Source organism: Cucurbita maxima, unplaced genomic scaffold, assembly GCF_002738345.1.
Source record: "Cucurbita maxima cultivar Rimu unplaced genomic scaffold, Cmax_1.0 Cma_Scf00017, whole genome shotgun sequence".
NCBI classification, from domain to species: domain Eukaryota; kingdom Viridiplantae; phylum Streptophyta; class Magnoliopsida; order Cucurbitales; family Cucurbitaceae; genus Cucurbita; species Cucurbita maxima.
In genome coordinates, this window is record NW_019272033.1 from 3,901,352 (window position 1) to 3,924,936 (window position 23,585).

General features: G+C 36.1%; 4 protein-coding genes and 1 long non-coding RNA gene across 6 annotated transcripts; 3 read left to right on the forward strand and 2 right to left on the reverse strand.

Moving 5' to 3' along the window:
- Positions 1-2,519: 2,519 nt before the first annotated feature.
- LOC111491736 (UDP-glucuronate:xylan alpha-glucuronosyltransferase 2) lies at positions 2,520-5,541 on the forward strand. 2 transcript variants are annotated; one of them, XM_023140738.1, is made up of 5 exons: positions 2,520-2,770; positions 2,853-3,053; positions 3,122-3,548; positions 4,080-4,604; positions 4,952-5,541. In XM_023140738.1, the coding sequence occupies exons 1-5, from the start codon at positions 2,582-2,584 to the stop codon at positions 5,365-5,367; spliced, it is 1,758 nt and encodes a 585-aa protein (XP_022996506.1). In that variant the 5' UTR covers positions 2,520-2,581; the 3' UTR covers positions 5,368-5,541. The 2 variants fall into 2 exon arrangements, with proteins under 2 accessions (XP_022996506.1, XP_022996507.1); XM_023140739.1 differs by having other exon boundaries at positions 2,644-2,775.
- A 407-nt stretch (positions 5,542-5,948) lies between these two features.
- On the forward strand, positions 5,949-11,546 carry LOC111491735 (neurofilament medium polypeptide-like). The gene is made up of 7 exons (XM_023140737.1): positions 5,949-6,211; positions 6,735-7,017; positions 7,102-7,275; positions 7,611-9,731; positions 9,780-10,022; positions 10,227-10,767; positions 11,044-11,546. Exons 2-7 carry the CDS (start codon positions 6,802-6,804, stop codon positions 11,487-11,489), a joined length of 3,741 nt encoding a protein of 1,246 aa, XP_022996505.1. The 5' UTR covers positions 5,949-6,211; positions 6,735-6,801; the 3' UTR covers positions 11,490-11,546.
- A 1,051-nt stretch (positions 11,547-12,597) lies between these two features.
- On the reverse strand, positions 12,598-14,878 carry LOC111492434 (abscisic acid 8'-hydroxylase 3-like). The gene is made up of 8 exons (XM_023141772.1): positions 14,802-14,878; positions 14,402-14,723; positions 13,986-14,138; positions 13,640-13,894; positions 13,352-13,520; positions 12,991-13,097; positions 12,787-12,905; positions 12,598-12,694 (listed from the first exon to the last, which is right to left on the reverse strand). Exons 1-8 carry the CDS (start codon positions 14,876-14,878, stop codon positions 12,598-12,600), a joined length of 1,299 nt encoding a protein of 432 aa, XP_022997540.1.
- Positions 14,879-17,863: 2,985 nt separating this feature from the next.
- Positions 17,864-18,467, forward strand: LOC111491738. Its single transcript, XR_002719758.1, has 2 exons — positions 17,864-17,986; positions 18,166-18,467. It is a non-coding gene; the product is annotated as an uncharacterized LOC111491738 (long non-coding RNA).
- A 289-nt stretch (positions 18,468-18,756) lies between these two features.
- LOC111491737 (serine/threonine-protein kinase tricorner-like) lies at positions 18,757-23,469 on the reverse strand. Its single transcript, XM_023140740.1, has 12 exons — positions 22,816-23,469; positions 22,432-22,606; positions 22,173-22,256; positions 21,760-22,001; positions 21,333-21,564; positions 21,081-21,245; positions 20,871-21,002; positions 20,545-20,658; positions 19,991-20,038; positions 19,628-19,703; positions 19,277-19,333; positions 18,757-19,152 (listed from the first exon to the last, which is right to left on the reverse strand). Exons 1-12 carry the CDS (start codon positions 23,001-23,003, stop codon positions 19,094-19,096), a joined length of 1,572 nt encoding a protein of 523 aa, XP_022996508.1. The 5' UTR covers positions 23,004-23,469; the 3' UTR covers positions 18,757-19,093.
- Positions 23,470-23,585: the final 116 nt, after the last annotated feature.

Here is a 23,585-nt window from a genome sequence, read left to right on the forward strand (position 1 = left end):
TCGATGTTTTTTTAAACACAAAACTCCAAATCCCTGCTCGAAGAAGGGAAAAACACATTTAACCAATTTTATTTTTCATTTAATAAGAAGGGTTAACCGATTCCCCTCTTTCAAATACACGTAAAGTCATAGACTAAAAATAAGTAGAATAGTTTACCGAGAAAAGACAACATATATGTACTTTTTAACAAAGAGTATATTTACGACTTTTGGCATACTGAATTAGCTTGTCCATCTCGGCCATGCTGATGAAACCATCACCGTCGATATCAGCGGCACGTAGGGCCTCTTCTACTCTAAATGAGCTGAAGCGTGAACCAAGATAGTCGAAGGCTTGCTTCAACTCCTCCTTTGTTAGCTTTCCATCACCATCTCCATCGTGGTTCTTGAAAACGCTAGCTAGTTGCTCCTCTGAGAATGGAACAAGAACTCGTTTGTAAGTTTTGCTTTTGGAATTCCCCATCAAAGAAAATAGAGACAAGAGAAAAGGAAGGAGATTTTTGCTTGAGTTAAAAAGTTTGGATCGATTGAGTTTTTAATATTAGAGGAAAGCATCTGGTATCTTTGAATTTTAAATTAAATAATAGAATTTTATGTTTATCCATTTCCTGTAAAACTTTTTTTTCAACATTTGCGGCCGCGAATCATTTGACTTTTGAAATGGTAATTAAAATCTTATTTATCAAGGTAAAGAAATTATAAATCTAATATATAAATAGGTTTTATTTGCATACCGTATACAGTAACATTAGTGGCCAATTAAATACCGAAAAAATACATGATGAGGAAGCAAAACTCGTGGCTTCCTTTTCGTTTCATGTGTCTTCTTTTTTAATAGATGAAAATAAAGTTGTGTTTTAGAACTATTTTGCATTTCTTTTTTATTTTTTAAAAATATATAAACATGTTTGACAATTATTTATTATTTATTATTCTTTAAGATTCGAAGAGGAGTAACTAAAAAGTTACTCGTTCCTTCTATCAAATATATTAAAAATGATTTTTTGTTAGTCTTCTTTTCTTTCTTTCATTTTATTTTTAAATTTTTGTTCGAATGATATTTCATTCTTATTTTTTAAAGATAAATCTCACGTCCTTATTATGTTGCCATTTTTAACCGGACTGGAATTTTAGAACAAAAAGAAACTGAAAATTAGAATGAAGCTTAGCTAAATATATTATTAATCAGCTAATCAACAATCAAATAAGAATCATTTTTTATTTTTTTTTTCTCTTTTTCTTTATACTTCCGTAGTTATTAAGTTAGGTTCATATTGACTTTTAAAAATTAGAAAAAAAATATCATGTTAATCTTATAAATTTTATTTTTTATAAATTTATTCTTAAAATACCAGTATGTATATTATTGTTGGACAATGATATTTTAACAAAGGTCAAATACTATATTATATCACTCATTAATTTCAAAGACCACTTTTCATCCTCAAAAATCGCTCACTAAATTATGTAAATACATTTTAAGTTATTAATTTTTTGTTTATAGGTGCTTATAAATAATCAATTTTATTTGAAAAGAAAACTTTTTTTTCTTCAAAATTATTCCAAAGAAATTAACGAAACCTTGAATTTATTTAAAAGTACATATATATGTTAATCGTGGTGTTTATACTTTTTCGATCTAGAGCTATAATGTAAAGGCTAATTTTTATTATATATTATTAATATTTAAAAAAAAACTAATTTTAAGCCAATAGTTGTGAAACGTGATGGTTCACCATAATTCAAACGCGATTGGAATTGGATCATATGAGCCGTGTTAAACACTGTGAAAGTTGGTGGTTACTTTACGGTGTCGTTTTTCATACTGCTATTCCAACCTAAAGCAGAAGCAAGCTTTGTTGTGACACTAAAACGACGACGAATCAGCGAAGTGGAAATTTTTAAACAAAAAAAAAAAAGGGGGAATTTGGAATTGGTGGAGACTTGCGATTTGCAAACGGATAAAAGCGACATTTCACTGCATGCACGAAGCCGACTATCCAACAAACTGTCACCATTTTTGGCCCGGCCGTCGAAGTTGAAGGCAACTTTACAATTCTACCCATGACTCGGTTTCTAAATCACAAATATATCATTTTTATATATTTAATTGGAATCTGTACCTTTTTTAATTTCATGTATAAAAACTATTGGTTTATAATTGATAATTGAATTATGTTTCTTTGTTTTGGTGATTGAAAAATCACATGGCTATTCAATTATACCATAACGTTTAACTACAAAAGGGGGAGGGTATATTGGGAAATTAAAAAGAAACTGAGTTCTATGAGTACCAATTTAGGGCAAAGCAAACCCTAAATTTCTCCTATCTTATTCCTTTTACTTAATGTTTATGTTTGTTCAAAAGAAAAGGAAATGTATGTCCAAAAGAGGGACACTTGGAGGCATCACAGTGCTCCAACTTTCTTTAATCTCTACTCTAATTTCGCTCTCTTAAATCCCAATTAATCTCTTCCTTTTTCTCTCATTCTCTAATTCTTTTTAACCATTTCCATATTACACGAACCCGGTTTCTTATATATAAAAAAAAACCACCTGGGTTTTCTTCACTAACTCTGAAATGGTTGAAGGATTTGGTGTTCAGAGAATGTTGAAGGCTAAAGCTTGGATCATCAGAATCAACCTTCTCTTCCTAGCCTTCTTCTTGCTCCTTTACGTCGCCCTCCTCCTCCGTCCTTCATCTTTCGCCCCGTATTCTCTCAATTCCGCGTCGTTCGTCTCGTGTTCGCTGCGTGAATGTCATCCCAAGGTTAGGTGAGCTAACTTAGTAGTTTTTGTGTTGTTATTTGATGAAATTAACAATGTATTGAAGGTTTGTTTTAATTGTGTAGATGAAGGTAGTTTTGGAGGAGACTGAGCCAAGTTTGCGGTTAAAGTCGAAGGGGAATAGGAATATGACCAAGTTGGAGATACCAATGAAGCTTTGGAAGGAAATGGGGAAATCAACCAAGATTGGGATGGTGAATTTTGATGAAGATGATATCAGTGAATGGGAGTCCAGTTTTGAAATCACGCCCATTGCTTTCCAAAAGGTGTTATTAAATAATCTCTTTAACAATCCATTTACAATTATTTTTTTTACTCACATTCTTGTAAATAGGTGTCCAAATATTTTGAGTGGAAGGATTTATTTCCGGAGTGGGTTGACGAAGAGGAAGATCTAGATGGTGCATCATGTCCAGAGATTCCGGTACCTGATTACCGGAGTTACCAAAAAGTGGACCTGGTAGTGGCGAAGCTGCCATGCCGGTACCCAGAGGAGGAGTGGGGGAGGGACGTATTCCGGTTGCAAGTACATCTGATAGCGGCGAACATGGCTGCGAAGAAAGGGAAGAGGGACTGGTTTTCCCGGTCGAAGGTGGCGTTTTTGAGCAAATGCCGACCAATGATGGAGGTTTTCCGGTGCAACGACATGATCGGCCGGGAAGGAGATTGGTGGTTTTATGAGCCGGAGATGAATAGATTGGAACAGAAGATTTCATTGCCGATTGGGTCCTGTCAATTGGCAATGCCCATTTGGGATCGAGGTATGAAGATGGTTGCTTCATTACTACGTTAAGAGTTAGTTGAGTTTTGGTTGAGAGTTTATATTTGCTTCTCTCCACAGGGTCCCCCAACCAAATCATTTGTTTTACTTCAAATTCAGAGTAATATCAACTACCTAGTTAGTTAGGAACACATTTTCTGATATTGAATTATAAATTATTGATTTTATCCCTAAATTAAATTATAACACTTTTTATTACTTTTTTTTTTTTTATTTCATGAGGAAATAGTCGTGTTTCTTTCTTATAAATCATTTATAATTTTTCTCTTAATTACTAAGTGGGATTAAAAATATGTTTAATATTTTATTAGAGATAAAATTCATTTTTTTTTATCTTTTGGCTTTTTTTTAAAAAAAAAAGTATATATATATATATATATATATATTTTTTTTTTAATATATTAAAAATTTGTAGAAATACCCTTAAATATTGGTAACAATTTAAAATGGATTTAAAAATTTAGAGTAATTTTAGTTTTGAGTGCTGACGTGAATATTATCTCCATTACAGGAGTGAACAAAGTGTACGATCTTTCGAAAATCCAAAGAGCAACAAAGACAGTGAAACGAGAAGCATACGCCACAGTAATCCATTCGTCCGAAGCCTACGTGTGCGGCGCCATAACGCTAGCTCAAAGCCTCCTCCAAACCGGAACCAAACGCGACCTGATCCTCCTAATGGACGACTCTATCTCCATGTCCAAACGCGCCGCCCTGGCCGCCGCCGGGTGGAGGATTCGGATGATAACCCGGATCCGAAACCCGCGGGCCGAGAAGGACTCTTACAACGAATACAACTACAGCAAGTTCCGGCTGTGGCAGATGACTGACTACGACAAGATCATCTTCATCGACTCCGACATCATCGTTCTTCGCAATCTCGACCTTCTCTTTCACTTTCCACAGATGTCCGCCGTCGGCAATGATAACTCCATCTTCAACTCGGGCATTATGGTTATCGAGCCCTCGAATTGTACGTTTCGGATCTTCATAGAGCGACGTGACGAGATCGTCTCATATAATGGCGGTGATCAAGGTTAGCTAACTCATTCCTCTAAAAGATATATATTAGTTTAGAAATGTGTCTAGTTTATTACTAACATTTGTGAGTTCTATCCTCATGTGAAATTAAAATGTATAATAATATATTTCTAAATCTTAAAATGTTTTTAATAAATTTTAAAATGGTTAATCTTGTTTCATATTTCTTAAATTTTTTTTTATTAGAATAGCAGTTCTTTCATCTATTTGATACTTTTTTTATTAAAAAAAATATATAAGCCGCACAAAATTAAAAATTAAAAATTATTAATAGTACCATATTAAATCATTGTTGAATCTAAAAGCTTATAAGTTAACTAGTTTGACCATACTTTTGTACAGGATTTTTGAACGAAGTGTTCGTGTGGTGGCATAGGCTACCACGACGAACAAACTTCTTAAAGAACTTTTGGTCAAACACGACACTAGAGAAGAGTGTGAAGAACGAGATGTTCGGGGCCAATCCACCAAAACTTTACGCCATCCATTACTTGGGGTTGAAGCCATGGCTGTGCTACAGGGATTACGACTGCAATTGGAACATAGATGACCAGCGAGTTTACGCTAGCGATGTGGCTCACAAAAGGTGGTGGAAGCTACACGATGCCATGGATGAGAACTTGCAGGCATTTTGTAAGCTTACAAAGAGGAGGAGGATCGAGTTGGATTGGGACAGGAAGATGGCTCAGAAGGCTGGCTACGAGGATCAGCATTGGAACATCAACATCACAGATCCTAGACGGATTCATTTGGTTTAAAGATCACTTATAATTTGTTGTATGTCTATTTTTCTTTTTTCTTCGCATTTTTCTATAATTTCGTGATGATTTTTTTATGCTTTCTTTTAGTATAATTTATGTGTGAATAGCTCTCAGTTAGTTCTCGAGAGCTGTGATTTTACACAAATATATGTGGTTTTAGATCTTGTATCACTTCTTAAATAATTTCAAAATAGTATAATATTTTTTCATGATACCGATTGAAACGATTATTCTAAATAAAAAAATATTTTCGTACATCTATTAGTGAAAAATGATTATCAGACGGTCGTAAGCGTTAGATTTCAAAAATATAATCAATCATATATGATATGAAATTATGTAAGAGGTTAAAATTATATCCGAATTTGTTATTAACAGAAGTAGGATAACCATGTATAAATGCCCAAATAGAAAGAACGGAAACCTCATGCCCACAACGTTTGGCTCCCTAAATTTGATGAGTAAGTTTGAGTTTGCAGACTCTAAACTCAGTTTTAATTATAAAAAATTAATTTAACATTTAATTTGGTCAATTTTTATACGATTTTGAATCATTAAAAGTTTGGTTTGGTTAATTAATTATATGAGTTTTAAGCTTATTGTAAAAGTAAAATAAATAATAAAGGAAATACAGAGAAGGGGTTGAGAGACTCTAATGGATGATGTCCACGAGAAGAGGAAGAGGTGGGAAACTCCACGCGCCCTCCGCCTCCCATTTTTGTTCTTTCTATTCTTAGCTTCGATTTTTCCACCTCATTTTCATTCTTTTTTTAAAAAAAATATCCTTAAATTTCCACTTCTCATTCATCCGGTTTCATTTTCAATTCCATTTTCCTCTCTGGTACGTTTCTCCCTAATTTACCTCTCTTGTTTCTTATTTGCTATTGCTGTAATCGCTTTCGATTCTTCTTGTTTTGAAATTACTATCTTTCGATTATCATTCACATTGTGAAACTATGAATTTTAGAGCTTTTGTTGGAGATGCATTATGTTCGTTGAAGAGTGGTATAAATGAATTATGTTTCTGAAGTTTTAACGTCTTTTTTTATATATATATATATATTTTTTTTTAATTTCGCCCGGTGTACTATAAATGAATGATTCTTCATTGTGATAAAAGCAGACTGGGAAGAACAATTAATTGAAGATTTTGGCGTTAGAGAAGTTAGAATCTCTATATAGAAACTAATTGCCAGTTGAGGCGATTATTTCGATTTTGAATCAGAAATTTTATCAACTGCCTTTTTTTACGTGGATTTTCAAGAGTTGGTTGATAATTCTTCTGATCTCGCTTATTTCTTGGTTTGCTTTTGAACTCGTGTTTGTGGGTTGCCTTTCCTACTTTCTTTGAATCGGGAGTGCAGCTGTTAAACGTTCAATAATGGCAATTCAACTCAACATGTAACTTCAACGGAGACATAGGATTTAAAAATGACAGGATCTGAAAGTGAAGCTCCCACTGTCATTGCTTCCAATACACAGATAGACTGTGAAGGTGGAGGTCCAACAGGTCCTGTTGCCAATGGAGTAATATATTCTGCTCCTGTCGCCAATGGAGTAATATATTCTGAAAGTCCTAAATTCTTTCCTACCAAAGATCCACCTTGTGTAATTTCTGAAGTTGTCCATGATCGCGACAAAATCAATGTACATTCTGTCTTCTCTTCTAACGTTTGATTTTCAGACCATGATGTTGAAAAGGTTCCTGTTGATGAGTCTGTTCTGCTGCAGGAAAAGAGTAATCACGATGCAATGGATGTTCATTCTCCCAATGATCTCAAGCAAGGTGGTTTAAATAGAGGTTTCATTGAAACCAAGGCACCTATTGAATCTGTAAAAGCAGCTGTCTCTAAATTTGGAGGGATTGTTGATTGGAAATCACGTCGAATCCATTCTATGGTGGAGGTATTTGTGTTTTTGGCTTTCTTGTCCTTTGTTTTCTTTTTGTGCATAGAGTGAGATTGGCACCATTATATGGACATTGTGGATCTGTATTTTTGTTGGGAGAGATGAAGAAACATGATTGAATATGTTCTTAAGTATCTCGTCACGTTTCACTGCTAAGTTGTCACAGAAATTCAGAGAATTGTTCAATGTGTATGAAGAAAGATGATTGAATTTGTTCTTATTGGTTGTGGACTGATTAGCACGTTGCATATAATTTAGGCTTGTTCCTTAACATTAGGATCTTTCAATATTTCTAAGGCGATTGAAATGTCTTCTGTTTCCTGCTTCTACAGAGAAGTAAGACAGCGGAGGAAAGGCTTGAGGACGTGCATGAGGAGCTTCGTAGGTGTACGAGAGCGTCAGAGGAAGCTGCCAAGGCAGAATTCCAAGTGTTGAAGGAGCTCGAAAGCACTAAACAACACATAGAAGAATTAAGGCTTGCACTGGAGATTGCTCAAACAGAAGAGCAACAGGCAAAACAAGATTTAGAATTCGCCAAGCTTAGATTGGAGGAGATGGAGAAGAGAATCACCGAGGAGATGGAGAAAAGAATCACCGAGGAGAATAATGATGCTCTGGCCAAGGCACAGCTTGAGATGGCCATGGCCGGACATGCTGCTACAGTTTCAGAACTGAAAGTCATTAGAGAAGAATTGGAAGTACTACGTAACGAATTTACTTCTGTAGTGACCGAGAGAGATTCCGCTGTGAAAAACGCTGATGTTGCTCTTGCTGAGTCTAAGGAAGGTGAGAAGGCACTAGGGGAGCTGACTATGGAACTGGTAGCTTTAAAGAAAGCGTTGGAGTCTGCACAAGCTGCCCATTTAGAAACAGAAGAACAAAGGATGGATGCAGCCTTGGTCAAAGAGCAAGATTCCTTCAAATGGAAGAAGGAGCTCGTTGACGCAGAGGAGGAGTTTTGTAGACTAAATATGCAAATTCTGTCAGTTGAAGATCTTAAATTTAAAGTCGATACTGCCTCAACTTTATTATCGGATATGAAAGCCGAAATGTTGGCCTATATGAACTCAGTATTAATGGAGGAGACAGGTGATGTACAGCACTTGAAAGGTGAAATTGCCGAAACTGAGAAGAAAATTAGTACTACACGATCAACGATTAATTCAACAAAGATGGAACTGGAAGAAGTAAAGCTCAACATAGAGAAAGCAATGGCTGAGGTAGAATGCTTGAAGATGGTTGCGGCTTCACTAAAATCAGAGCTAGAAGTGGAGGAATCTATTATGGCCACCACTAAGAAGCGAGAAGTCAGGCATTCTGAGGTAGCTGCATCATTTGAAGCTGAATTGGATAACATGCCCGAAATAGTTGTTGTTCAGGAAAACTTAAGAGAAGCTCAAGGAAGTAGTGGAAACCTGACCAATCAATTGAAGCAAGCAGCAGAGGAGGCTGATCAGGCCAAGTCACTTGCTCAGATGGCTCGTGAAGAGCTGCAAATGGCAAAGATAGAAGCAGAGCAAGCAAAGGCAGAATCAAGAGCAATGGAAAATAGATTACTTGCAGCTCAAAATGAGATCGAGGCTTCCAATGCTTCAAAAATGTTAGCATTATCAGCAATCAAAGCACTAAAAGAGAGTGAGGCCTCTGAAACTGCCAGAGAAGATTCGCCAACCATAGTAACTATTTCACAAGAGGAATACAATGAACTCAGCGAACGTGCCTGCGAGGCCGAGGAGCAAGCCAGAATCAAGGTGACAGAAGCAATTTCACAAATTGAGGTCGCTAAGGAATCCGAGGCAAAAAGTCAACAAATGCTGGAAGAAGTTACTCGCGAACTAGTTGCCAGACAGGAAGTGCTGAAAGCTGCAACGGAAAGGGAGACTGAGGCCGAGGAAGGAAAGTTAGCAGTAGAACAAGAGTTGAGAGTACGGAGGGCAGAACAAGAGCTGAGAATACGGAGGGCAGAACAAGAGCAACAAAGGGAGGACGATAAAACTGGCCATGAAGTAGCAGTCCCTACAACAAGCCCAAGAACAAGCATTGATGTAGAACAGTCAACAACCAGTGACCAAGCAGACGATTCTCCTTCTCCCCAAGAGGATCAACAACGAGTGACCAACCAAACAACTGGTGACCAAGCCATAGATCATTCTCCTGCTCCCCAACAACAACTGGTGACCAATCAAATAACTGGTAACCAAGCAGCAGACGATTCTCCTGCTCCTCGAGAAAACCAACATCTGATGGGTGACCAAGCAACAGATGATTCTCCTGCTCCCCAACAACAACGGGTGACCAATCAAACAACTGGTAACCAAGCAGCAGGCGATTCTCCTGCTCCTCGAGAAAACCAACATCTAATGGGTGACCAAGCTGCATACGATTCTCCTACTCCCCAAGAAAACCAACATCTGGTGGGTGACCAAGCTGCAGACGATTCTCCTGCTCTCCAAGAAAACCAACATCTGGTGGGTCACCAAGACGATCCTTCTACTCCCCAACAACAATTGGTGATCAACCAAACAACTGGTGACCAAGCAGCAGATGATTCTCCTGCTCCCCAAGAGAACCAACAACTGGTGACCAGCCAAGCAACTGGTAACCAAGCCACAGACGATTCTCTTACTCCCCAAGAGAACCAACAACTGGTGATCAGCCAAACGACTGGTAACCAAGCAGCAGACGATTCTCTTTCTACCCAAGAGAACCAACCAACTGGTAACCAAGCCGCAGACGATTATCCTACTCCCCAAGAGAACCAAACAACTGGTAACCAAGCTGCAGAAAATTCTCCTACTCCCCAAGAGAACCAACAACGGGTGACTAGCCAAACAACTGGAAACGAAGCTGCAGACGATTCTCCTGCTCCCAAAGAAAAACAAACAACTGTTAACCAAGCTGCAGACGATTTTCCTGCTCCCAATGAGAACCAAACAACTGGTAACCAAGCTGCAGACAATTCTCCTACTCCCCAAGAGAACCAACAACTGGTGACCAGCCAAACAACTGGAAACCAAGCTGCAGATGATTCTTCTGCTCCCAAAGAGAACCAAACAATTGGTAACCAAGCTGCAGACGATGCTCTTGCTCCCCAAGAGAATCAAACAACTGGTAACCAAGCCGCAGACGATTATCCTACTCTCCAAGAGAACCAAACAACTGGTAACCAAGCTGCAGACAATTCTCTTACTCCCCAAGAGAACCAACAATTAGTGACCAGCCAAACAACTGGAAACCAAGCTGCAGACGATTCTCCTGCTCCCAAAGAAAACCAAACAACTGGTAACCAAGCTACAGACGATTCTCCTGCTCTCCAAGAGGACCAACAACTGGTGACCAGCCAAACAACTGGAAACCAAGCTGCAGACGATTCTCCTGCTCTCCAAGAGAACCAAACAACTGGTAACCAAGTCGCAGACAATTATCTTACTCTCCAAGAGAACCAACAACTGGTGATCAGCCAAACAACTGGTAACCAGGCCGCAGATGATTCTCCTGCTCTCCAAGAGAACCAAACGATTGGTAACCAAGCCGCAAATAATACACCTGCTCCCCAAAAGAACCAAACGATTGGTAATCAAGCGGTAGACAATTTTCCTACTCCCCAAGAAAACCAACAATTGGTGACCAACCAAACAACTGGTAACCAGGCTGTAGATGATTTTCCTGCTCCCCAAGATAACCAACATCTGGTGGGTGACCAAGCTGCAGACGATTCTCCTGCTCCCCAAGAAAACCAAACGATTAGTAACCAAGCCGTCGACAATTCTCTTGCTCCCCAAGAGAACCAAACGATTAGTAATCAAGCTGCAGACAATTCTCCTACTCCCCAAGAGAAACAGCAATTGGTGATCAACCAAACGATTGGTAATCAAGTTGCAAACAATTCTCCTGCTCCCCAAGAGAACCAACAATTGGTGACCAACCAAACAACTGGTAACCAAGCCACATACGATTCTCCTGCTCCCCAAGAGAACCAACAACTGGTGACTAACCGAACAACTGGTAACCAAGCCTCAGACAATTCTCATCCTCCCCAAAAGCCAAGTGGAAAGGAAAAGCCAAGCGGAAAGGAAAAGACGCATAAAGGCTTGGGTAAAACTGAATCATTGTCAGAAACCAAGGATGGAAAGAAAAAGAAGAGGTCATTCTTCCCTAAAATGTTAACATTGTTAGGCAAACAAAAGTCAAGTCGTAATAAAACTACGTAACATGTTAGTCTCATGACAACACTCTCTCTTTTTAATACATAAATACCATTTAAATCATTTTATTGAACAAGCTTAGCTCCCTCTGTCTTGATAATGTCTTACCATCTCAACTCTTTCAACTATATTTGCACTGATCTTCTCTGGAAGGTGAATGCTTATTTTTGTTACGGAAGACTTTAGAATATAAATTCAAAATTTAGCTAGTACAACCAAATGTAAAAGTGCTTCACACGGTTTAAAACATATCTACTAGGGAGAGGTTATCACACCTTATGCTTCATTTCCCTCTTCAATCGATATAGAATCTCACAAAACGTATCCTATATCAATGCTTTTCATTCTAGATCACCACCACAAGTGTGTTTGTCCGATGAAGTTGAGACCTACCCTATTTTCATTCTAGATCACCACCACAATATTTTCAATATTTACACAAATGTTGTATTTGCTCATTATTTTTGTCATATTTATGATCTTTCATATCCGGATAATTATTTTTAATGAATTATCTTAGATTACATTTTATCTTTAATTTTGGTTTCCGCTTAATATTAATCGTTTATTTTTTGGATTTCTCTCACACTTATGTTTAGTGCTCATTGTTTTATCTCTATTGATGATCGTTTCTAAAGAAGAAGAAGAAGAAGAAAAAAAAAAAAAAAAAAAATCTTCTCTAGACTAACTAAAGGCCATCCCATTAACACTTGAAAAGCCAAAGCAAAATATTAGAGCGATAACACCGACAACAGAATTGATAAATTTATTATATGAACTAAAAATTCTCCTTTAGGAGAAACTATGCTCTCATAATACATTTGTCGAAGAGCTTTGTAGAAATTACATGGTATTGCAAACTAAGTGAAGGACTTTTCCTTTTTTTTTTTTTTTTTCATTAGTGATTTTATATATTTATATCACCAAAGCCACCATATTTAATTGGGGGTGGATGGATCTCTAGCTTGACACTCACCAAATAGGCCAACTCAAGGACAAAAGAGAGAAAAAGAAAAAAAAAAAAAAAAAAAAAAAACCCTTTTGAGCTTACTCAAATGCGGCCCATTTTCACTAAGAGGAGCCGCTTTGGGCTATAGTGAAATGAGGCCCAATTTCAGTTTGATAATCTCCAGAGTATGATAGGAAGCCCATCCCTAGGAACTGGAAATGGGCCATGCTCAATCCCATCTTTCTGTCCTGCCAATTCCCACCTGCAACCAAACATATTTTTCAATCAATTAAAATATTTATAATATATATTTTCATGATTTAGAAGGATGAAAAGGAGAGAAAAAATAAGGACCTGAATTTGGTGACTAAATGGTGGATCATGATCAAGATTTCAAGCTTGGCAAGGTCATTACCAGGGCAGGCATGGACCCCACTGCCAAATGGAATGAATGTATTGGGCCTTGGAGCAACCTGATGGAATCAGATCCCTCTTTTTAGTTACAAAATATTGAAAATTAAAAAATAAAAAGGAAATATTGGGGTAATTGAAATATACCTCAAATCTCGAGGGATCAAATTTGTGAGGGTGAAGAAAGTAGTCAGGATTGTGATGAATATTCCTGAACAAAGGCATTACTTTCCAACCCTTTGGAATTAAATATCCTGCCCAATAACCAAACAAAAATAATTGAGGAATCATTCAACCCATTTACACCTCACACCACTATCTACAATATTATCATATTGTTCACTCTGAATATGAGTTCTCACGAATTTACTTTTGATCTATTCAGAAAGTCTCGTAGCATTTTTTATTTATAAATACATGATCATTCCATTAACTAATCCTTGTAAGACTCTCTACCCAACCATTCTAAACATCTAATGCAATTGATTTAAGAGGGAGGACATGTTACCATTGTATTCAACGTCGGTCACCGCTTCTCTAAACGAGAAAGATATAACAGTCGCCATTCTCAAGCTCTCCAACACGACCTTGTTGGTAAATGGCATGTTTCGTGTGTCTGCCCAGCTCATTGCTCGGCTCCCCTCATTAATGGCTTCTTCAATTGCCCTTTGTTCCACCTACAACCACCTCAACATATTCATAAATACATATAAGTCCTACTATATTGGTATTAGAAGCTGTTGAGGACTAAAAATACACCACGCTTGAAAGTGTAGTGAGCAGTAATTAGGGTTACCTTGACTGCTTCTAGAATTTTGTCATTATCGTGGAGATATTTAACGACCCAAGTGAGAACACTGGCGGTGGTGTCCTGAGCCGCAAACAGGACTCCGATGATGTTGTCGGCGATCTGGTCGTCGCTTAAGCTTTCTCCTTTTGCATCTCTCCATTTTAGGAGACACGCCAACAGATTCTTCTCCTCTAATTCCTTTCTCTGCTCCCTTTTCTCTGAGATTATACAGTTTATGATCTCTCCCAGTCTGTTTCTTGCCTTTGAAAAAGAAGAACAGAGAGATAGAGATTCTTAGAAGACAAAAATGAGAATCTGAATATCTTTGTGCGTGTGCTTTTTATTGACTTACTTTAAGTGCTTTTTTGTAAATGCTTCCGGGAAAGTTGGTGGGGAAAGAATTGTAGCCTTTGTTCACTATGGAATAGTTCTTCAATAGTTCGTCTCTGTAATTGGCGTTCTCCAAATGCCCGAAAATTACCAGAATTCCGACTTCAAAAGAGAACTTTGGAGAGTGAACAAAAAAAAGAGACAACAACAAGAACAAAGGCTATGAAAGTCAGCGAGAGACAAAAAAAATAAAATAAAAACTAAAATTAAACAATTGATAAGGAATAATTGGTCCCCATTCGATTGAATTAAGAACACATAACTTTTAGAAAGCTCTGTTTTTGTCTGTGTATACAGAGCATCTCTACCCCAAGTGTAAATTAGATTTTTTTAATATTGTTAAAAGAAAAATAACACATATTGAAGAGATTCATTTACCTTCTTCATTTGATGGAGAGTATTGATGAGATGGCCATTGAGCCACGAGGGCAATGTAGAGATAGCGAGGGCGTGGATGTGAGGGACCAAGGTCCGAACAGGGTCCGGTGAGAGGGAGCTTTGGATTAGCTTACGAAGGCGCAAATGGGTTTCACTTTGGTGGAAAAACAAAGCCGATGGTCCGATGAGACGCTCTTTGCTTTGTGGGTATGTGGGTTTGAAGAGATGAGCCTGTGTGACGAGCACGAAGCGAGCTGCCTCAGGAGTGGTCAACATCACACAGGGACACCCATGAATGTGAGTCTTGAATATCTCCCCGTACCTGTATTAAATTTTGAATTAAAATTCAATAAAGAAGACCAACAAACTGAGTATTAGTAGTAGTAGTAGTAGTAGTAACCTTTTTTGTTTTCTAAAGAAAAAGGTTAGATCTTGGGAGTAGAAATGAAAGGTCTCGCCAATTAGAGGCCAGCCCATTGATCCAGGAGGGAGTTTGTTGTTTGGAATCCTGTTGTTCTTATGAATTTTCCAGAAAAAGAACAGAAGAAGAGGAAGAAAGATGGAAATGAGTACTAAAGTTGCAGCCATTTGAAGCAGTTTAAGAATATGAAGAAGAAGAAGAAGAAGAAGAAAGAGTATGGTAAGAGGGAGTGGGAGGAAGAAGGGGTTTATATAGGAGAGGAAACGAGAGAGGACAAGCAACAAATGTCGTCCAAAGATTTGGTGACAACTATGCATGCCTACGCACTATAGAGTCACCCAAGATTAATGCATATTTAATTTCTTTTTTCTTTTTTCCTAAATTTTAAATTCTTAAAAAATGTTCTATTTAACGAAATATATACATACATTAGGGGAATAACCTATAGTTTAAGACTTTATTTGGCTGGATTAATATAACTTAACTAATATGTCACAAATTTACACATGGGGTCCGTCAGATTATATCTCAAACATAAAGGAATCGAGTCAACTTTCTCCGCTGTGAATGTTGGGAGTCTGTGGCCAACTTGTCATGGCTTTGATTCAACCAATGCTTCTAAGCCACGTGTTCTTTGGATAACTAATTCCTTTTTGATAGGTTAAAGGAATATCCAATAGGCCATGTGTTCCTCTTTCTTTCTTTGTTTTTTTTTTTTCCTTCCATTTAAAAGCTTGAATTGATAAAATTATTTTTTTAATTATCGTTTCTTCAAATAATTCTTATTGACGTATTCAATTGTTCATGAATTCAAAATCTTAGAAGATGTATGGTTAAAATGTGATTATAAATTATGAAATACGGTATTAACCTTTCTTATTTAAAGATGAAAGCTTTCTTATAGTTCATATGAACGATAAACAATTTTTAGAGTAGTTATGATAGGTCATCAAAAGGCGGCACCGTCCTCTTTTATTGTAAATTTGTTTTAATGACTTTTAGCATGATCTTACGTTGATTTCTAATTTCATTTTATTTTATTTATAATGAATACGACCTCATTCTCTTTTTTTTTCTTTTAATTAAAACATCGTTATAGTTTATTAATATTTACTATATATTATGTATGCATATATGTATAAAACAATATAAATTTATTATTTTTTTTAATAAAAAAAAGTCGTATATTTAGTTTGAATGCGGTTGGAAAAAAGTATGAGGAAGAATTTGTTATAATTATCGTAGAAAAAAAAAAAAAAAAAAAAGGAAAAATGAGGGCAGTTTGGAGTTTGAGGCGTAGAGGAGACCTCGGGGTTGGTGGAAGTGGCATCCAGCTCACCAAAGTGGGGCCCATGATGTATCAAAATAGATCAATCCGCTGTAAGAAATTGATTCTCGTGGGGACCACTGGCCGGATTTTTAAGACACGTGGAACTCGTTGGAACCAGGAGATCACTGACCTCCCTCCACTGTATTATTAAATACACTGGATTCATTGAATAAATATCCTTTTAGTTTCTATGTGTACGTTTAATGAACTTTACAAAATAGTTTTAACGGTTAATTTATTGCATTTTGGAAATATTTTAGATTGCTCGAAAATTAAATATAATTTTGACAATAACGATAAAGAAAACATTACAAACCATGAATGTAATTAGCTAAATAACAACAAAGAAAACATATGATTATCAAGAAAATGGTGTGAATTTATAGTTTCGAAAAATTGAGGTTAAATAAGACCCAACTAATTTAACTATAAAATATAATAAATAAAAAATTCATTAATAGGATATTAGTTTATTTAGTTTTGAAGAGAGTGAGATTATTTATTTATTTAGAGAAAATATTGCGTAAAGAAATGATAATAATTTGCTTAAACTACCGTTTGAAAGGAAGAAGACGAAAATAAATACATACATTTGACTATTTGACAGTTCCTAGTGTGATATTTAGTAATGTCACATGTTTAGTGGTTCCTATTTATTTTAAGAATCTGACAATATATATATATATATATAATATCCAGGAGATGAGGTATATTATTTATGTATTAGTTTATTAATTTGAAATTTTATTTGATAAGTCCCATTTAAGGTTTGATTTTTTCCCTAATTCTTTTAAGATTATATGGTCATTTATGTTTTGATAGTCAAGACATATACGAAGGGAAGGACAAAAAGGACATGGGAAATAGGAATTTGAAGTAGAGGACACCTTTAAAAAAAAATGCATTACCATTTTTGTCTAAATTCATGTTGGCACAAATTTCAAGGACTAAAAGTATTATCAATTATTAGTCATAAAATTGGGGTTTTTTTTTAACCATAATTTTATATATTCAGAGACTTTTTATTTATTTGAATTTAAAAAAAAAATAATAATAATAAAAAATCCATTATTGATTTGGAATGTTGAAGCAAAGATACCATTTTTGGAATTTAATGTTGAAGAGGAGAAAAGAGAGAGAATTTAGTTTTCATAATTTTTAGAAATGAATAAAAAGGAAAAAGGGAAAAGGGTAAGTGATGGACGGGATGGGCCGCCGAAGGGATAACAATGGATGGATCAATGGCCCAAAACAATTTTTTTTTTTCTTTTTAATTTATTAATTTTTGAGTTTGGAAGAAAGGACAAAGGATATTGTAAAGTGGGAGTAAAGCATAAAGGCAAATCCTCTTCGGTTTTCATATTGCGTTGCGTCAAACTTACAACTACGGGATCTTCCCAACTGCATTTTTTTTTTAATTTATAAAATTTGAGAATTTAGACGTTATTTCAAAGAAATTAGATGTGTAATACTATGGATATCGATATTCTCTAGGACTCTGAATTTCTAAAGTAAATTCGATATTCACCTCTCTTCTTCTTTTTCTTTTTCTTTTTCTTTTTTCTTTTTTTGTGAAAAGAACCTATTCTTTTCTTTTCTTTTTTGTCAAAAAAAAAAACTAAATTTCTTTGTTCTTTTGAGTCAAAAGAACTCAACCCCTCTCCTTAAAAGAGCACAAGAATCTCCTTTATTCCTCATGGCCACCCATTGACCAATTATTCAATTTTTGTAATCACACAAAATGGTCTTCATTAATGAGCCCTAGGAGGATGCTTTTTCACCCATTCCCAAGAGGAATAAATTAGAAAAATAACCTATCCTTAGTGTTTAAATGGTTAGAAAATAACATTTATTTTCATTACTTTATTAAAATGGGATAAAAAAGGGGTTTTTTTTCATTACATATAGAAATACTTATATAATCAATAAAATACAATAAATTATATCCATGAATAAATATATGAAGGGATCATTTTCACTAAATCTTGGAAGTTTTTTGTATTTTTGTTGAAGCTTGCTTTTAGATATTTACTTGGAAATCAAGGTCTACAAATTGTCCTGGTTGTACTTTATTTCAAAACGATATATCTGCATAATAAAATAAATAAATAAAGAGCAAAAGGCAAGCTGGAAGAAAATGGATGACAAAGGGGAGGACATGAAAATGACAGAAATTATAGGGAAAAGGATGACCAATTCAGTTTTCATCACACAAAACTTAAATCATTTTATTTGGTGTACAAAAAATGTAATAACATTTTTGACTTAGATTACTAAATTATGATTGCTTTATTGCTTTCTTATCTTTTTAAACTTTTTATATTATCCACACTAACTATAGTAAAATCATGTGATAATATTTTTTTTTTTTTTATGATATTTCAATTTCAAATAGATTTTTACATATACTTTGGTTCCTTCACAAAAAATGTTTTATGTATCCTATATGCAATTTTTAATCGATCATGCAATCGTGGGATTCAAAAGGATTAATGATCGTCAAAACTTGTAAGAATTTCATAAGGTTTTGACAAATTCAAACGCAAATCCAGTGCTACTCCCAGTCCTAAGTTCAAGAAATCTCAAAACAGAAATTCGAAATGGTATTAACTTGAACAGACATTAGATCAACTTTAACTGACAAAATTGCATCAATCCACAAAGTGTTTACAATGTTAAAAGAAAATAATCGGAATCATGATGATGTCAAGAAGAAAATAAAAAATTTGATCCTATTGAACTCAATGCTTATTTTGCTTTACAGTTGTAATGAAATATAACAAAATCCAAAATGGAAGGAAACTAATTTTCTAAACTTCAATCCTTATCATCTTCATGTACCAAACTGCGGGCAAAACTCATCTTGTGTAATTTATATTCAGCAGAAATCACTCGCATAGAATGGGAAGTGATCAGAAGAAGAAGAAGCAAGACTCGTCACTTATTCGACCTGCTTTTGTTCAATTTCTGGTATCACTGTTTCTTGCAAGTCTATTCGACCTGTCCCACATGGAAAGTTGTTATTAAATAACTACATGCAATGGTAGAAATTAGAATACATCTCAAAGCTCACTCAGTTTGCAGTTTTTTTCATAAGGGAAAGGGGAGGAGAAGAAAGCCATACCCAACAAGGAAACTAGAGATGGGGTTTTTGATGATGTGTTTGAATGCGTATCTGGACCTGCAAATTAGAGTTTATGTTAACATGCTGTTGTTTATTATCGTAAAAAACCATTGGCTAACTTCCAAGACACTCGAGGAGTGCTTGAGCATAGCTCAACTAGCTAAAAATTTGTTTTACAACTATACTAAAAATATTCTCCCTTTAAAAAAAGAAAAAGAAAAAAGCACTTGAGTTCAGATTTAGAGTGCAATATTTATATGGATAGATCCTCCAAATGAGCATCATAAATTGTTCAACTAACATGCAAATGAATATGAGAAGAGGAAGTGACATTATATTGTTCATTTGTACCTGTACCCTCAAGTGATTTGACGTTTGACTTCTTGAAAGTAAATCCAATGAAATTCGTATCTTTTGAAGTTAGCATCTGATACAAAAAAGGAAAGAGGTTGAAGGAAAGAGCACATAGCATAAAATGAGCAATCAAGCAAAAGTAAGCAGCTTAAGGAATAATAGAGTATGAACAGGAGGTGTGCAACTTTCAAAGAAGTCGCTGAAACAGAATGTGAAATAACAGACGGCAAATCAATAGGCCCAACACATCATCATCAATAAGTTCACACAGAAGGTTAAAATTCATGTGTGAAACAGACACAACAGCTTTGCAAGAAAGCATTCTAAACTATCATTCTTGCTGGAAGAATATGTTATTACCTTTCTCCAAGGTCCAACAGTTGGCATTTCTGAGGGAGGGTCTTGAACCTACATTTTGGGGGAGGGGAAGGAGCAGAATTTTAGTACAATGAACTCAGAGCAACAGATTAGAAAGCCTAAAGGTGGCAAGGGGAAGAACTTTAAAGTCCACCTCTACACCTCAATGGAGGTTGAAAAAAAATTATGTAAAGAGGAACACATTCCACAGCATCTGCAAATTATGATAGATGATGACAAATAATCCCATTACAGACTCACACTGAGTACTTGTAAATACAAGTACTATGACAAGCTAGATATGTTATGCCTGAGTAATAATTCTTCAACCATTGGTATGGAGTTACAAGAGAAATTAACAAAACATGAAGTTAGAAGCTCAATAGAAAGTGGAGGGGCCGGATTTAAGTAAACTATTGCAGGAAATGTAGCCTTCAATGGAGTAAATTTAGACGTGGTCGAAGGAAAGAAATAACGATATAAATGAATAGAAGCATTAAAGGGTTCTAAAGATATCAGAACTATCAATTGGGTGCGAGGTTTATTGTCATGCTCACCTCAGGAAACTTCTCGAAGTTCTGAGTGTCTAGTTCTCCAGTGACAGTTGGTTTATATGCAGGTTCCATTTCATACAGCTTATCCCACTGAATCCCTTTGAACCATGGATGTGCCTGTCAGAACAATTAATTAGATGAAATGACCTGCTAAAAATGAAAGATGTGAGTACAGAATAAGAGTCTTCACTGTATTTTATTTATTTTTTTCCAATTTGGAAAAACTCAATGGACTGTTTCGTTTGTCCTTTGTAATAGAATAAATAAAAGCTATTATTCTCCATACTTGACATAAGTTAAAAGGAAATGTTTTCTTTGAAGAGGCTTACCTTTATTTCTTCTACTCCTCGTGTTCCCAACCTTGTTTCAACATCACAAAGCAAGTGGCTGATCAGGTCCTTGGCTTGCTCAGAGATTTTTGGTTCCTCGGGAAATTTCAGGCAAGTTCGCCAATTTATTATCTGAAAGAAATCCATATGAACGACATTGTACTTCATAAACCAGAAATAAAATAGCCAACAATACCGAACAGATTTTACCTTGCGGAAGGTCATCCTTGGATCATCAGAACAAAAAGGAGGATAACCAGCCAGCATCTCATACATAATGGCCCCTAATGACCACCAATCACACTCCATTCCATACCCTTTCTTAAGCAATACTTCAGGTGCCATATAATCCAGGGTCCCAACAGTTGAAAAAGCCTGCAGATATAAATGACGTGATTACAAATTTAGTAGTCATGTTTGAAAAGAGAAGGAAATGTTTAGAGCAGAAGATAAATCCAATACCAACGCACGACGATTACGCTTCCACTGTTGAATTTGTTCTTTCGGCATCATCCATTGGGATCCATTAGAGTCAGTATGATCTTGACCTTCACTTTTGGTCTGCTGGGCAGTCAAGTCTTCGTCATTCAAAAGTATACTTGAATACTTATCATCCAGAGGCTTGCACAAGCCAAAATCTGAAAGCTTCAGATGACCATTTTTATCTAGGATCAAGTTATCTGGTTTTATATCCCTGTAAGTGAAGTACTGTTCAAGTAAGAGTAAGCTCCAAGATTTACTTGAATATAGCATGTAAAGTCCGAATTCAAGCTAAGAAATCTGACTCTAGGAGAAAACTCCCATGTCAGTGTGAAAAGGATGGCTACAACTTCCATTATGATCAGAACTACAGAACTACAGACACAGAAGCAAGGTATAAGGGATATACCTATGTATATAATTGTGCTGATGAATCGAATGAATAGCTAAAATGCTCTCTGCTATGTAAAAGCGAGCAACATCCTCGGACAGAATGTCTTCTCTCATTAGCAACGTCATAATGTCACCACCAGGTAAATACTCCATAATAAGGTATAAGAACTCAGAATCTTGAAAAGAATAAAAGAGTTTCACAATGCACCTACTATCAACCTCTGCAAGTAAATTCCTCTCAGATCGAACATGCTCAACCTGGAACATGCAAAAAGAAAATTACTGCGTTCACTTATGTAATTCTTCTTGTGGACACGCTGATAATATCATTATTGCACTATTAGTAAGTCAACGCAAAGAAATTTTTTGAGCAGAGGTGTATCTTTGACAGAGTACAGTTATAACAAGTACATAACATTCCCAATTCACCTGCCCACGGCTAAGCATCTCTGATTTCTTCAGCTTTTTCATGGCAAAAATTTCCCCAGTGCCTTTTGCACGACATAATCTAACCTGCATATACATCGTAAATAAGATTAGATACCACAGAAATCTTAGGACAGTCTTGTACCAGTTTTAGTAGAACTGAATCTTTAAGTTTAATGAACAACAACTAAGCAATTGTCACATGTGAAGTTCAAGCACAACGAAAAGAGTTCAAGTTGCTGCAAATAGCGTTGTCAAATACCTCGCCGAATGCACCTTTACCGATGACTGTTAATTGCTCAAAGTCATCGATTCCAACTTTACGTCTTTGCAGTCTCATAAATTCTGTTTCTCTGCGTTCCAAGTTCCTCAGCATCTCTTCTTGTTCTTCTGCCGACATCTGAGCTTCTTGCACTCTTCGTTGAAGCGTTGTCCGTCTGCAAACACAAAAAGATAAATTAAAGATCGTCATACGTAGATTTTAGGCAATAATGTCGGAGTTCCAATACGAATTCGACGACGTTTTTCATAATTTCTTCTCAGAGTCAACACAAGTTCATAAAAGTCACCGCAGACCATAAAACTAAACATGGAATTAAAATTAATAAAACGATCACTAAAAGAAATATCCACAGAAATATCATACCTGTCCTTGCGATCCTGAAGACCTTGGAGATAGTTCTTGTAATGATTCTCAATGAACTGCTTAGCAGCGGCGGCTTTCTGCCTGGTCACCGGAGACGAAACAGACACATCGGGGCCTAAATCAAATCCGCTTCGATCCGACTTCATGTTCAGAGCCCCAAGCCTCACAGTCCCATCACCACCGTCCATATTTTTCCGCTCTAAACCAAATCAACTTCAATTCAATCGGCAAGCTCCCATTCACCCAAATTCCACGAATCTATACAAGTAGAAGAATCTTCTTTCTTGCGCACTTCAAGAAGAGAGAGAGAGAGAGAGAGAGAGATCTGGGGGAAGAAGCAAGCCAGAGCGAAGACAGAGAGTAAACGGAAAATGATCTATGAACTGGCACACACATTATATATACACATATATATGGATTGCAAGGCTGTCTTATATATTTATACGATTTGGCTGTGGGGCTCCGAAATGATAATTAAGAATTTTCCTTTTTTCTTAGGGTTTTTTTTTTTTTTTTTTTGCTTCTGGGGAATTGAGTGGGATCTACGCCATCGTTTTCCTCGCAATTTACTGGAATCTTTCCACCATTTTAATCATTCCCAGCTTTTACACAGCAAATTGAAGGCTTCGAAGGAGAGAGGAAGAATTGGGAATAGGAAAAGAAAAAAGGCGCGCCGGTAAAGCCAGATGTGTCGGCGGAGATCAATACAAAGCCAAAATCTCGGACCTACGTGCCGTTATTGCTCGTATGGAATACGTGCCACGCGCCGT